Source organism: Cololabis saira, chromosome 15 (genome assembly GCF_033807715.1).
Source record: "Cololabis saira isolate AMF1-May2022 chromosome 15, fColSai1.1, whole genome shotgun sequence".
Classification (NCBI taxonomy): Eukaryota; Metazoa; Chordata; class Actinopteri; order Beloniformes; family Belonidae; genus Cololabis; species Cololabis saira.
Genome location: NC_084601.1, coordinates 26,539,753 through 26,556,015, shown reverse-complemented (window position 1 = coordinate 26,556,015; position 16,263 = coordinate 26,539,753). Strand labels below are relative to the sequence as shown.

The window sequence follows — 16,263 nt, the reverse complement described above, 5'->3', positions numbered from 1 at the left end:
GGGTTTATATCCAGTCAAGCCAAATCATTATTCAAGCTGGAACGGCATAAACACATTCAGACGGGAGGACTGAATTTTGAACCAAAGTTCTTGATGGAGGATAAAATAAACTATTGTACAATGAGAGGCAGAAATTCAATAATCAATTAAAGCTGCAAGCAGCGATGAACGGGCCCTCGCATCCTTGTGCACGTTCAGGCTGCAGTGGAAGCGCTTGTATGACTTGCATGTAGATTCTTCAGGCCTGGACATTTAGCGGATGACACCACCCACGACAATCTATGTCAAACCATTCAAAAGTTATGGCACAAAGTAGGAACTATCAGATATCGACCAATCACAAGAAGTTTTCTAGGGGGCACTGTTGAGCCATTAGGCCACGCCCATCAATGTTTTCGCCAGGCCTGCCTTGCGTCCAAAATTTGGTGACTTTTGGGGCACGTTTAGGGCGGGCAAAAAGGCCCTCATTTCGTCGGAAAAATAAAAAGAAAAACGAGACAGATACAATAGGGCCTTTGCACTGTCAGTGCTTGGGCCCTAATTACTGTCTAAAATGTCAGTCATTAGGTGACTTTTATTCTCCAGACTTAGTCAGAATATAATGTCGATGAATTGTTGTCAGCATTAAATTGGTCTTGTTGGATAGTTGGGGGATCTGAACCAGAGCCACAAATCAACCCTTTTCCACAAAAACTCCATGTTTTTTTTTTTTTTTCTCCCCTGTAGGAAACATGAACTTCTGAACCTGCTCAGCTTTGTCCAGCAGCAACATTACAGCAGAAAAACCTTTACACTACGGCATCCTCGGTCACACACGCATGGAGTTTTTTTGTCATGGCTTCAGACAGGAAAGTACAGTTTCAAGCAAAGAAAAGTTTTTTTCTAATCATACGTCCCCCTAACAGATTTCAGGGTAACTCAAACGCTGACATTAACAGAAGTCTGGTTTTCCCTTTGATAATTTGATAATTTAGGCTTACCAGCAATGAAAAGCAGTGAGTACAAAGGTACAAGATACATTTTTATTCTTTTCCAGCAACTTCATTTGAGCATCCACAAGTTCACTACATAATATACACCACATTTTTACCAAGGAGACTGGAAAGGGCATTAGAGTAGTCACTTACAGGCAACAAAGCAAAAACACATTTACCCACCCCAGAAAAAAAAAAAATTCCACAATCTTAATTGTTTCAATTTGAAGTGGCAGGTTGCAGGTCATCTTTATGTTGACTTGAAATGATGCTCATCAATAGAGAAGATGTGACCTTCACTTGTGAGAAAAGCCAAGGAGCCTCTGGATAAGAGAAGCAAACATCACTAGTTATACGATTACATGTTCACACTATGCATGCCTTAAAAACTTAACTTGTATGCAGGAGAATCCTTCATCAATAAAATCCTAATATTCACTGCTTTAAGGACATACAAGCTTTAGTTATGACCTAAAAAAAGAAAAAAAGTTACCATTTTTCATATACAGTACAGCTAGAATCTGTCTGTGGTCATCCACACCAAGAAGGAAAATGATGCGAACATCTGCTGAGTGATCTTGTTCTTCAAACAATACTGCAGAGCACAAAACTCAACATCTCAGCTGCATTGAGGCATCAAAAGGATTTTCATGAAGTTAGAGATTTCACTACAGGAGCCATCTTCTCGGAAACGGTCACTTTTCTACAAGTAAGATTCACTACAGACAAAAACTTCCTAGACCTAAACAAAGACTACGTGGGAATCAGTTGCAGGTCAAGTATTTTGTAGCAAAACTGGTTTTCAGAGGAAATCAGTTCAGCAAGTAGGAATAGGAACCAGTCAACGAATCAATAAAAAAGGGAAAAAAAGTGCATTGTAGTTCTTCACTCAAGCATTCTACTGCAAATTAAGGGGTTTGATAAGAGATACAATTCACTGGCCTTTTATTTGATCTGAAGCATTACACAACCATCTCTACTCACTTTTCTTGGTGTGAAGAACCAGTTATTTTGACCTTAAAGTGTTACAGGCCAAACCTGTACATTGAACCAAAAGACAAAACAAGAAAAAAAGAGAAGCAGCAACAATGTTGGGTAATAAGAAGAGCAGGTACCTGATGTCATACATGCTGAGGTAGTCCAGCTTCTTTTGCAGGTCATGAAAACTGATGCCTTCGTCGCAGATGGAGAAACTCTGGATTACATTCAGCACCTTACACAGGAATCAGAATTACCTTTACTTTATCGTCCATCTTTATTTTACTAGGAGTAGTTTATTCTGTGTCCAGATGCAAAATAAGAAAGTTGTTCTGACCCATCACAATACATCGTCATTTCATAAGACAAAGCTATTTGCCACTGGAGTGATCAAACATTTGTTACACAACTCTAGAATTTTCAAGTTCCGATGTTTTACATCTTTATACATGAAGGTTTGATGTTACCAGAGCGTACGGCTACGGAAGAGTATTAGGGCCAGGCAGGAGAAAAAGAAAAATAATATTTTAGAGGAGGAAGATTTTTTTTTTTCATTATGCACTTGGAGAAAAAAGCCAAAATGTTGAGAAAAATGTCAAACATTCGTGAATATAGTTGAACAACAAGGTTCAGAATACAAGAATTAGCTTTACGATATTGATTTGAAACACATCACACATATGCAGTTCCATAACTTTCCATAACGTAGCCTTAACGTTCCACTCCAAGGATGTAAGTTAGTTAGTTAGTTAGTTACGGCTGCTGCTGCATAGCTGTCAGTCGCTCTGCTAACTGGATTTGATGGGCCAGAGGAGACATTTCCACTTTATTCACCAAATTGTATTTCAACTTTATTCTGGAAATTTCAAGTTTATTCACGAAATGTCGACTTTTTTTCTTGAAATTGTATTTCAACATGAATCTCGCCATTTCGACTTTTTTCCTCGAAGTGTACAATAGAAAAAAATCACTCAAATATTTTTTCTCCTGCATGGCCCTAATACTCTTTCCGTTTCTCTCTCAAGTCTGCCATTTCTGGTTGTTCACACACACACACACACACACACACACACACACACACACACACACACACACACACACACACACACACACACACACACACACACACACACACACACACACACACACACACACACACACACACACACACACACACACACACACACACACACACACACACACACACACACACACACACACACACACACACACACACACACACACACACACACACACACACACACACACACACACACACACACAGACAGAGAGACAAATCTACCCATTCACCCAATAGTGTTACATCAGGCCCCTAAACCCCTTCCGCTTTGTACCTTGTGAAAATCATGTTTTTAAACTGGTTAATGTTTGGACATTGTTTTAATTCTGAATCCATTCTGTTCCATAGTTTAACTCCACTGACTGATATAGAAAATCTTTTCATTGTTGTTCGTGTTCTGCCAGTCCTAAAATTTAGAGTACCCCTTAAATTATACCTCCCCTCTCTGTCATAAATAATTTCCTGTAAGTGATGGTAATAAGTTGTTCCTAGCTTTATACATTAATTGTGCTGTTTGGAATTCCACTATGTCAAAAAATGTGATTATTTTAGAATTGAAGAATAATTAATTAGTGTGTTCACGATGAATTATTCTGATGGCTCTTTTCTAGTGTAGTGTTATACAAGTTTTTTACAATTACACACCAGTAAACACAGAGGCAAATTTCCAAAGGACACAGATATGCAGACGACAAGGCCAGGAACTTAAAAACCCCAGGAACAAAGGCTACCAACAGTGTGATGGGCAGATGACTGCACCCCCCTCAGCCCCAGTGGGCTGACTTCACCTTTACCACTGACCTGGTTCTGGATCGTGGACAAGCCAACAGGCAGCAAGCCTTCGTGATGCACACCATTTCTACAGGTCTGCTGAGCTATAGTGGTGTTCATGTTCCCATCAAACACCTGAAGTAACATTTGAAAGAAACAAAAATGAATAAATACATTTTTCAACTTCATTGCCTTATGGCACTTTTCCACTAGCACCTACTCAGCCCAGCTTGACTCGCCTCGGTTCTTTTCTACTAGGGGTCTAATGTGCCGAGTAGATACGTTTTCTGTAACTACTCTGCCGAGGTTCTAAGCGGAGTGAATCTGACGTCATCACACTACCTGCCACCGATTGGTCAGGCAGTTGGCCAATCAGGTGTCTGAGTCAGGATGTGACATAATTTCAAGAGCGACTCGCGGCTTCTTGTTCTTTTATTCGAAGAACAACGTGGTCAAATTCCAAGGTGGAGACCTTCTTAAACCTGGTGGCTGAGGAAAATATCCAGAGAGAGCTAGATGAGGCCACAAGGAATGAAAAAATATAGCAGGAGCTTTCTCAGTCCATGTCAGCTCAAGGCTACAAACAGACTTTCCGGCAGTGCCGAGACAAACTGAAAAAGTTAAAAAGCGATTATCGTGCGGTGAAGTGGGTCTTCTTTGTTTGTGATGCACAATCAAGTACGTCACAGCAGCTTTGCTCCAACCTGCCTACTTCTGATCTGGGTATAGAGGGAATGCGCATGACGTCACAGATGCAACTTCACAGCGGGTTTCGCCCGCTGAGTGGCAGAAAGACTGAGTGGCAGAAAGACTGAGTGGCAACGTAGACTTTCAGTTTGAGCAACTGGAAAACATATAAAATGGGAAAGAGCTGTTGCACGATCGACTGTACTCACAGATTTAGCAAGAAATCTGAGTTATCGTTTTACACACTGCCGAAAAATAAGCTTAAGAGATACAAATGGATCGCTGCAATTCACAGAAACAACTGGATTCCAGGCACTGAAACGTGGATTTGCGGTTCCCATTTTGTATCAGGTAATGTTGGTTTTTTGGGTATTTAACGTTACACAGTCAAATCATAAAGTTCAGTTTTCTCATCACTTTAATTTCACCAACAAATCCTGCCTTGAAGTAGGACCAAGTGTCAAGACTCTTGTATGCCTTCAAGCTTTGCTTCGTGTATTTCCCCGGCGTAGAAATTAAGTACATATAAATATCAGGAAACTCGATTTGTGGCCAAATATTAATGTCCATGGACCACTGGTTCTTGGGGTAACTGTACAGGTCACTGTCAAGTCCAACTGCGTTTAATTTAAGCCGATAATCAGCTGTTATCCCGTCTTCTCCACTAGTTGCAGATGTTTTTGCCACTCAGTGTGAGTAAGGGGGCGTGCTCCAGTGGGGAAGTGACATCAATGCATACCCTCTATAGCCGGAGTGGGTCTTCTTCGTTTGTGTCGCACAATCGAGTACATCAGAGCAGCTTCGCTCCAACCCCGCCTACTTCTGATCTGGGTATTGAAAAGAAACAAGGGCAAGACAAGTCGAGTCGGGCTGAGTAGGTACTAGTGTAAAAGCGTCATTAGTCTCATCTGAAAGCCAGACTGAGTTTATTCACCCCGAGTTCAGAAACCATCCATTTGGGCTCAAGAACACTGAGCGCCACTTTTCAGGATACTTACATGCTTGGATGTGGAAAATGAGTTACCAATAGTCTTATTACAGTCTTCAATTCAATTTTATAGACAAGTAACTCCTCCATACCAGACCTTTAATACTTAAAGGCTTTGGTATAAAGACAGAGCTTGTAAAACAGAATCTGTCATTCCGAATGTACCTTTCCAAAGATTTGCATATGAGCTTGCACCACCTCCAGCATGTGGGATGTGATCTCATTCAGGTCGTCGATGCAACGAACGTCAATGGCCAGTACTGATCTTTGTCCCTTATGCAAAGAAGGAAGGGGGAGGGGTTTAAAATCCTTCTGTCAGTTCATTTAAGCCCACCACTTCCAAACATTTTACTTACACTAAAGTCCCGTAGACTTCCAATCACCCTCACATATGTTCCTGGTGAAACAGGGTTCCTCATTGCACCGTCCTGTTAATGATGAAAGTTAGTCTTTTACCACAACCCTTCGCTGCTCTTCCATGTGCATTGAAGTTAAAGATCCCACTGGCCTCCATGTTAACCCACAGCTTCACATTCAGAGGGGGACCAGTCATGTCATCCACAGAGTACTGGATGTTGGTCACAAACGGAGCAAACCCTCTGATGATGCCCACAATAGAAACCTAGAAATATGAAGCAGCACAAAGTCATTCTGAGCTGAAAATCCATTTAGAAGAAAAGTTAAAAAAAAAAAAAAAAAAAACAAGTGAATAATCACAAGTCTACGGAAGAGTATTAGGGCCAGGCAGGAGAAAAATTAAAATATTTTAGAAGATTTTTTTTTTCATTATGCACTTCAAGAAAAAGTCTAAATGTTGAGATCAATGTTGAAGTACAATTTTGAGAAAAAAGTCGAAATGTATTTCAACTTTATTCACGAAATTTCGACTTTATTCATGAAATTTCAACTTTATTCATGAAATTGTATTTCAACATTATTCTCAACATTTCAACTTTTTTCTCAAAATTGTATTTCAATATTAATCTCGACATTTCGACTTTTTTTAGTCGGTGGGTAGTTGTTACATTGACTTTTTTTCGAAGTGCACAATTAAAAAAATCTTCCCCTCTCAAATATGTTTTCTCCTGCATGGCCCTAATACTCTTCCGTACAAGTCATTGATGAAGTGCAACATAAAATGATACATGTTGGACAGAAAACCAAGATAATTCAATCACGCATAGTAGAGTTTGCAATGACTACTGTGATTTACATCAGAAAAATTTAACTGCATTTAACTGAATTCATCATGTCAAAGCACTTCACAGAAAAATGTCAACAGTTGTGACTTGGCTCCAAAAATAGACATGATTTCTTTCAGAATAATTCAGTTAAAATTCCCACCTTTCAACACACTTGGCTTTAAAGCAGTTTCAAGCTGTTGCTGCTGTTGGCAGCACAAAAAGCACATTTTATTTCTTCTTGGAAAACTCGTCAGATTTCAGGATATATCCTTTAACAAGAGCTGATGCACACGAGTTAATACACAAACCATTGACTGCCGTCAATGTGACAAAAACAAGACTCACTGAATGAGCCCCATACAGCGTGTTTGTGCACTGGGTTCCAGGTCAAGGACTACATTTACAGTTGCATTAAACATATTGTGGAAAAAAAAAAAAAAAAAAAAAAAAAAAAAGATATATATATATATATATATATATATACACATACACATACATACACTTATCTGGGACTTTTAATGTCCCAGACAAGTCAGACAAGTCACCTAGAGACAACCTGTGTTGTAATGTATATATGAAATTGAATTGCATTCAATGACCTCAATGACCACAGCCAGTCTTTCATGCGGACGCTTAGACGACTCCTACCTGGTTGAGTTCCCAGTCCCAGATAGTAAACGTGTCATTGGTGACTCTGGTGGCAGCCAGCAGCTGAGACACTGTGGCAGGCAGAATCTCAAGATGGGACATCTGGGACGAGATCAGGGAAAGCCTGTATCAATGTAAGGTCAAGGAAGAGGCAGTTTCCTCTGGTCACCGGCGCTAACCCGCGTTACCTTTGGCACATCTGCTCTGGGCCTCGTGGTCCCTCCAGCGGACTCCCTGCAGGCTGCGGTGAAGCAATGTTTCAGCAATGTTCAGTGTTTGTGTGAGGGCCATACAGCCAGAGAGCTGGAGGTGCTGCAGATCAGCCTCTTACCTTGTTTCCACATCGTAAGGCGAGGATGTCACCGTCCAGCCGGGCATTTACCTGCGTTCTCCAGCTAACATCCAGCAAAACCAGGAAGCCTTTTTTCAACCTCGCTGACTTCAGTGGCAGGCTTTTCCAGCAGGTGATCAAAATGAGAGCAATTAGCTGTGATGTGGCCCAGGACTGAAGAACAACGGGATGAGCAAACAATTTGTGGGAAAACCCCTTTCACGCTTTTTCTTTACCAGATTTCAATCACTTTCATCTTTTTTTCATGATTGTTATTCGAAATGTATTCAGACTGACAGGGAATAAACATAATTTAATCTTTTCAAAATATCTTACAATTGCATAAGCTCAAGAGAGCTTTTCCCTGAAAAATGTGGGAATACAAATGTGTGCAGCTTTGAGAGAAGTTCACATGATCTGACGGGGTCAGAGAGAGACACGGGCTCTGATCCAGGACCCTATACTCTCCCAGAAACAACCAAAACGACACAAAATACAGACTATAAATGTTTTGTTCAGTGGACTCCTGTCATGGAAATAGTAAGCAGTACATTTGAAAGTGCCGGTACTAGGAGTTACAGTTTAAAATAATTCATAGGCTCCAGATTACACCGGTGTCACGGAATAAATGTAATCCTATATTTCCCAAATATTGTAACAAATGCAAGATTTCTGATGGGTCTTACTTCCACGGTATTTTTGATTGTCCCCTTATCAAAAGTTTCTGGGGAAAGGTTTGTAATGAAATTTTTGTAATATTTGGTAAAAATCTACGTCTTAAACCCTTTTTCTTGTATTGTTGGATTACATTCTACACTGAATATTAAACCCCACATGGTAAAACTGCTTGATGTTCTTTTGTTTGGTGCCAGAAGGTGCATCTTACATCAGTGGATTTCTGACTAACTCAAGCTTTCACAACGGCAACAAAGTATAATGGAGCTCATCCCTCTGGAAGCCATGACCTACTGGCTTAAGGACAAACCCTCAATGTTTTATAAAATTTGGGACCCATTCTTAAATTACATTGGAACAGAGAGGGCACAGACTTTGGAGAGAGGCCTCTATGAACTTATCTGGACATATATTCCTTGAGTTTTAACCAAGCGGAATATTGTAACACCTCACTGCCTGGATATTTGGTCATGTACCCATTCAACTGTTAACAGTCTTCTTTCCCCTGCCTCCCTTTTTTTCTCCCTTCTCTATATATATTTACTCATTCTGCTTCATCATCGTGTGTGAATTCCTGCTCAGCATGTTTTGTGTAGAATATGGTGTTCTTATATTTCCTTGTGTCATGTTTGTTTACTTTAAAACCAAAATCAATAAAAATATCTATAAAAAAAAGAAAGTGCCAGTACTGTAATTCTGCATGCATGTGCATACACATGGTAAGAAAGGACCTTGGTGCTGCACACAGCAACTGAAGCAGCGATATATTGGGTTCTGTGGCTGACATCGTGTGACATTGCATTGTCTCCTGAACCGAAGCCGTTGCATTAGGTTTCCATGGTTACATGATGACTGAAATCCAGCGGTAGCGCAGGCTAAGAGGGAATGCGCATGACGTCACAGATGCAACTTCACAACGGGTTACGTCCACTGAGTGGCAGCGTAGACTTTCAGTTTGAGCACTTGAAAACATCTAAAGAGCTGTTGTGGGATCGACTGTACTCGTAGATTTTGCAAGAAATCAGAGTTATCGTTTTACAGACTGCCGAAAAATAAGCATAAGAGAGACAAATGCGTGGATTTGCGATTTGCGGTTTGCGGTTCCCATTTTGGATTTTTGGGTAGCTAACGTTAAACGGTCAAATCATAAAGTTCGGTGTCCTCATCTCTTTAATTTCACCAACAAATCCTGCCTTGAAGTCAGACCAAGCGTCAAGACTTTTGTATGCTTTAATATAAATATCAGAAACTGGATTTGTGGCCAAATATTAATGTCCATGGACCACTGGTTCTTCGGGTAACTGTACGGGTCACTGTCAAGTCCAACTGCCTTTAATTTAAGCCCATAATTGGCTGTTATCCCGTCTTCTCCACTAGTTGCAGCCATTTTTGCAGATGTTTTTGCCACTCAGTTAGAGTAAGGGGGCATGGTCCAGTGGGAAAGTGACATCAATTGGGTTCTGTGGCTGACATCGTGTCACATTGCATCGTCTCCTGAACCGAAGCCGTTAAGAACAGATGTTGCATCAGGTTGCCATGGTTACATGATGACTAAAGTCCAGCAGGAGAATTCTGGACAGTAAAGGTTTACATGGGCAGGCTTAATATCAAGTTTCCAGTGCACCAATCTTTGGTGCTGGTGAGCATCTCTGCTTGCAGGTGATCCAGTTTCCCATAATTCCTCCTCCTGCACAGGTAGACATGTGGGCAGCTGCACACCACCGTGCTGGACCCGTGCTGCCTGCTCAGGTGCCTGCAGTGGTTCTCTATCTCTATTCACACAGGTGACGTTCAGAGACAATGCATAAAACAAGGCTTGTACCAAAATAACAGCGATACAGAATCGTCACTACACTATATGTAGTGTTTTACTACGCCACAGTGAGCAAGACATGAAATGGAGCACAGGTGTTTGTTTTTACAACAGTAAATATTCATAACATAACATATTCAGTGCGTTTACATGGGAAGTTTAATTCCTCTTTAGTTCAGAATTAAAATTAAATCAGATTTAAAATTGGTAAGAATTACCATGTAAACACCTAATTCCAAATTAAACTTTATTCCGAAGTAAGTCGCTGGTTTATTCCGATTTTAAATCAGAATAGAATAATTCCACGATCATGTTTACACTCATTCCGCTTTAAATTAATTCCGGTCTTTCTGCGCTGCTCGTTCCCTTGCCCGTCTGTCACCATGAGACTAATATTCCGCGCTGGGCTCGTTTTTGAAACAAAGTTTCAAGATGGCAGCACGCAGTAAACGGTGGTCAAGAGCAGAGACAATTTATTTAATAAATAGCTTGGAGGACCTGGAAATAATTAAAAGAACAGGTGGCAGGAAACATAAAAATTGTGAGCTTTTCAAAGTTGTAGCGGCTAAGCAGCTAAGTTTGTTTTTCTTCCGGTAGACGTAATTTCCGGTAGACGTAACTTAAGCGGAATTGGATAAAGCCGATCAAACGTGTTTTCCATGTAAACCTCAATTCAGAATTAATATTTCCATGTAAACTCTGAGGAAAATAGTTTAATTTGGAATTATTAAATTCGGAATAATTAATTACGAATTAAAAAACATTAATAGCCCTTTGTTTCTTGGCTTCCAGGCCTTCAGTAAACACAGGAAGGGATGTTCAGCAGCAGCCTGGGGGGCGTGTGAATGCTCGGTGGTTTTTGTTTGATGTGTTCCTGGGACAGAGAAGCGTTTCGGAGTTGGTGAGCAGAACGCCACATCACACCTGCGCCAGCAGATCTGTCTCACACATCCTGCATGGTCACACACTGTTTATAGGGATGCCACGATACCGATACTTGTATCGGTATCAGGGCCGATACTGCTCTCATATACTCGTACTCGCAAAAATTCTCCGATACCACGCACCGATACCACTTCATTGTTGTTACTGATTAGTGACTCTAGAGGGAGATGTTGAGCTGCAGTCAGCGTGGTGATGAGCAGAGAGTGATACCCGTGAGTGAGACTGGCAGCGCCGTTTCAGGCAAGATAGCGACAATTAATGCAGCGGGATGTCAGCAGTGTGGACATGTTTCAAAATAAGGGACGACAGAAGCAAGGCAGACTGCAAGCTACGTGCTGCTAAGGTGTCAAGAGGAGGAAAGGAGAATACGTCGTTTAATACCAGCAACTTGATAAAACATCTCAAGGTGCATCATAAAGGTGAGTATACAGAGTTTGCTAATGCAAGACCACAACAGCCAACATTAGCAATGGCAACGGAGGCTCTAACCCGTTATAAAGCGCTGGATGACCAGCCACTGTCAGTTGGAGAAGACGAAGGATCTCTCTTCTCGACGCACTCGAGCCACGATATGATGTTTCATATGTTTGATATTTTCTTAAATGTGAAGACAGTGCCAGTGTGGAGACTTTTTATTTACGGTACACAGAAAGATTATCTTTTGTTTAAAATAGTTATTCTACTCATTTTATTGATTTTTTTTTTTTCATTTTTCATTGCATTTTTAGCCTAGTTATTTTTATGGTAGAAGTATCGTATCGGTACTCGGTATCGGCAAGTACACAAATTAAAATACTCGTACTCGGTGTGAAAAAAATGGTATCGGGGCATCCCTGTTTATACCACTTTTTGGACCACGTGATGAAACCTGGCCTGAAACTCAAATCCCTCACATCATTGTGACATGAAAACATAGAAATATTGGATACAGGTCAGTTCAGACAGTTAGTGCAACATGGAGAAATGATTTTTTTTAATGACAAAAAATAATTCCAAAGTTCCACTTTCAAAGATTCCCAACTCCTGACGGAGGACAGCCGAGGAGCCGCGGCGTCCACCAGCGCTGGCTGACGGACAAACAGGCCCGTGACAGACACACACACACCATTATCCTGACAGCAGGTCACATCTTTTCATTGACTGAAGGACACTGATGCAGAATCAAGAGCCGGAGGAAAAACATAACAGAAATGTACAGGTCAAAACAATCAGGCTCTTGAAAACAGAGCACATCCAGTCATATGTACAGAGACGTCATGTCCCATGTGGATCCTGTACAGTATTTACACATGTGCAAAGAACTGAATACAAGACAAATGAGGCTCCTGACATGCAGGAGTTTGGCTTCTCCCCCCTCCCGTCCCCAGAAGGGTGGAAGGAAGAAGTCTGCTCTGTGGGTGACCCGGTCTGGTCCAGACTCCTTTGCTTGTGTATAGAAAACCACAACATTCGTTAAAGGAAGATGGTGACGGGTGCTGCAGCGACGGCAGCCACTTGAACACTGGTCTTGTGGTATTGCTAGTCACAACAGAGCAGTGATGGGTGAATGGGAAGCGCCGCTGCATCTCCAACACAACTTCTGCCAATTCTGGGGTCCAGGATGTGAGGTCCCTTTGTTACAAAAAAAAAATAATAGTGTCTTATGGTGCTTTTCCACTAGTACCTACTCGGCTCTACTCATCTCAACTCGGCCTGGTTTTCTTTTCCAACAATTCAGCACCTGGATCAGAAGTAGGAGGTTGGAGCGAAGCTGCTGTGACGTATTTTATTGTGTGATGTAAACGGAGAATACAACAACACTAAAGATGTAGAACCTGGAGGAGATGATAAATGTGCTGCTGGGTCTGTGGCTTGTGTTCAATATCCAGTTGAAAAATGAGAGAAGCTTCAAGCAGCGACGCTTCTTTTTTTTGTTAGTTTGTCTCTGCGCTGCTGAAAAGTCAGCTGGAGCCGCGAGCAGCTATGAAGAGACAGAGCTCCTGGTAGATCTGGTCGTTCCTTATCGCATCGCATCTGCACCTCAGAGTTGGATCACCAAACAGACTTTTGTGCTGCCGTTGCTGGTTGAATAAAATGAACAAGAAGCCGCCGTCAGAGTCGCTCTTTCGCTAATTTCCGCCTCCTGACTCAGACGTCTGACTCCAACCCCTCGACCAATCGGTGGCCTGTAGTGTGATGAGTCAGATACAGCCGACTCAGCAGCTTAGAACCTCAGCTGAGTAGAAACAGAAAAAGTATCTACTCGACACGTTAGACCCCTAGTGGAAAAGAACCAAACCAAGGCGAGTCGGGCTGAGTAGGTACTAGTATAAAAGCACCATTAGTTGTAAAAGAAAGAAGGAAGCGCAGCCTCTACTCTAGCATCTGTCTTCTGGACTTTAGTGGCTCCTCTCCTGAGAAGGTCCTCACACGGGTCCATCAGAACCAGGCCCTGATAATGACACTGATCCAGCTCAGAAAAACCGCCTCCGACGATGCCGCTGTTCCATGTCGTCCTGCTCTCCGTGTTTGTGTGAGGACCTGGACCTTTTCTGGCTGCTGACCACTTTTATTTGACATTTCTCTTGTAAATGTGTGAATTTCCAAAGTCAGAAATTCTGACTCTTTTTCCTGGAATTTTCCCCCGACCCTGCAATTTATGTTTTCCTTAAATATACCACTGTACATTATGTATGACCTGGGGGGTGGGTGGGGGGGGGGAAGCATGATCCTCTGCCAAGTTCTGCAATAACTTAATAGGCTTAGAATTAGCTCGTCAGAGGCATGACAAAACGGATTACTCTGAAATTTGGTGCGGTGGAGACGAGGAGCAGTGACACAGGGAGGCGAGATCAAGTTCCACAACGGCATTAGGTGTGAAAGCAGACGCAGGAACACAGAGACCCTCTGGCTTGTGAAGCCTGGGGTGCTGATGTGTCCCTGAAGGGGAGCGCTGCCGGGTGCATGCGGAAAACTGCAGGCTTACTTTGTGCTCAGCCTGGTAAACAAATACTGTTATCACACCCAAGTCAGTCCTGCCAAGCCTCAAAAAAAGGAGCAAACAGTAAGGAAGGATAAATATAAACAACAAAATAAAAGTGCTTGAATATGTATGTCGCCGCTCTCGTGGTATCAGCAGCTGCTGCACAGGTAAGTGCTTGCCTCTTCTGTTGTGCACTAACGTGATTTTTATTTGCCTGATGTCATAAATGACTGTTGTATTCCACCTCATTCAGGGTTCATAGGTTGGAGAGGCCTCTGGAGATAACTGTCACCACATCGCCGTTCCACAACACATGCACTTCTGCCTCCGCTCTTCTGGTTGTCAAACGTCCTCAGAGGACGCAGCTGAAGGCAGCGGTGGGCGTCTTCTCCACCCAGCTCTGTCCCCAACATGTGCTCGCTAGTTTATGAATAGAGGGAATGCGCATGACGTCACAGATGCGACTTCACAGCTGAGTGCCAGCGTAAATCTTCAGTTTGAGCAACTGGAAAACATCTAAAATGGGAAGGAACTGTTGTGCGATCGACTGTACTCATAGATTTAGCAAGAAATCGGAGTTATCGTTTTACAGACTGACGAAAAATAAGCTTAAAGGGGACCTATTATGGCATCTAATAACTATTTTAAGCAGGCCTGGGTTAGATGAAGGAGGTTTCGCAGATTGAGACGCCACCCAGGTAAAAAATAAATGGAAACTCTCGTCCGCCCCCCTATCCAATCAGAACCTTCCCAACCCCCAGACCTTAAGCGGAATTGGATAAAGCCGATCAAACGTGTTTTCCATGTAAACCTCAATTCGGAATTACTATTTCCATGTAAACTCAAAGGAAAATAGTTTAATTCTGAATGATTTAATTCGGAATCATTAATTCCGATTAAAAAAACATAATGTAACCGTGGCCATTAGCTCAAGAGATGCGAGATGAGTGGATGCAAAGACGGTACGGCAGGGCCAGAGCTGTCCGCCAGCTGCAATCACGGTTTAGTTCTGCTACTTCAGAAGCTTCAAACTAGCCGAATGTAGAGGATCAGAATTTCTACCTCAGGTTGAGATCTCTCACCAGACGACTAACTCCAAACACAGAGCAGCGGCATCCGGGCGAGCTGGGGAGACGGAGGCGGGACCCGCTTGCATATTCACAATTTGGCAAAGGTTGAGGGTTACATCTTTACAGGATTAATGTGCAAAAACATCATGAATGTCATTCTCATCAACAATCAGAGGCATGATCAACATTTGGATAGAGTTCATAAATCTACAAGCCAGCCTTTGTGCAGCTGCTTATGTTTTACATTTGCAAGCTGGAGACTGTGTTTGAGATAAATGAAGTGCCAAACGTGGGTAGAAGATGTGTTTGGAAAACACATCTCAGGAGGTTATGTTTGATTAGAAGGAACAGTAGCGTCTCTTGAAGCGCCGCAGTCCAAAGCCCTCATCACGTCCACATGAAACGCAGCCCAGTCAAACCATCAACATCAAATCAACTGGGCAGAAAAAGCACCTTTCATGTTCGATTCATCTAGTAAAACACTACACTGGAACTGAGACACGGACAATCAACGTAGGGAAACCATTTAGCCCTGGATGAACCGTATTAACTAAATGAAAACGGAGCCTCTTTCTTTCAGACGAACGCGAGATGTCTGAATCACCCGTGGATCAAACAGAGATCCGACGCTGCTTTTAGAGCCCCGTTGCTCTGTTCAATTCAATGTTATTTATATAGCATCTATTACAATAGAAGTTGTCTCTAGGATCTTTTCAGAGACCCAGAACATAAACCCCCGAGCAATTATTACATCAACAATGGCAAGTAAAAACTCCCCTAGTGGGAGAAAAACCTTAAGCCAAACAGTAGCAAGAAAACCTCCCCTTTAGGAGGAAGAAACCTGGACCAGGACCTGGATCATAAGGGGGGATCCTCCTGCTCTGTTCAACCATGAAAGTAGGGCTGCACGATTAATCGTTAAAAAAATCGCGATCTCGATTCATGCTTGAACGCAATCTCATTTCCAAATGACGACGATTTAATTTTTTTTTTTTTTGGATGTTTATTGTTTTTATGTTCAATGTCAGCTGTTACAAAGTTGATACCAGTCTTTTATCAGGCACCATCATATTTTTTGTAACGTTTACCTTTTGTATCGGCAGCTTCTTAATAGCAGCAAAAGGCAATGGGGGGTTCATCCCAGCCAGAGGAATAA

The 16,263-nt window shown here is 42.0% G+C and overlaps 1 protein-coding gene across 1 annotated transcript; it reads right to left on the bottom strand.

The window, feature by feature from the left end:
* Window positions 1-1,224: 1,224 nt before the first annotated feature.
* LOC133460816 (replication protein A 32 kDa subunit-like) lies at window positions 1,225-7,655 on the bottom strand. Its single transcript, XM_061741580.1, has 9 exons — window positions 7,643-7,655; window positions 7,500-7,552; window positions 7,312-7,413; window positions 5,988-6,101; window positions 5,836-5,907; window positions 5,645-5,752; window positions 3,835-3,939; window positions 2,090-2,187; window positions 1,225-1,297 (listed from the first exon to the last, which is right to left on the bottom strand). Exons 1-9 carry the CDS (start codon window positions 7,653-7,655, stop codon window positions 1,225-1,227), a joined length of 738 nt encoding a protein of 245 aa, XP_061597564.1.
* Between the last annotated feature and the right edge of the window lie 8,608 nt (window positions 7,656-16,263).

Excerpts from the sequence above, each read along its gene's own strand:
- LOC133460816 (XM_061741580.1), bottom strand. Across the intron at positions 5,908-5,987 it reads AGCTGTGGGTTAACATGGAG|GACGGTGCAATGAGGAACCC; the intron begins GCCAGTGGGATC and ends CATCATTAACAG. Across the intron at positions 5,753-5,835 it reads GAAGTCTACGGGACTTTAGT|GGACAAAGATCAGTACTGGC; the intron begins GTAAGTAAAATG and ends TCTTTGCATAAG.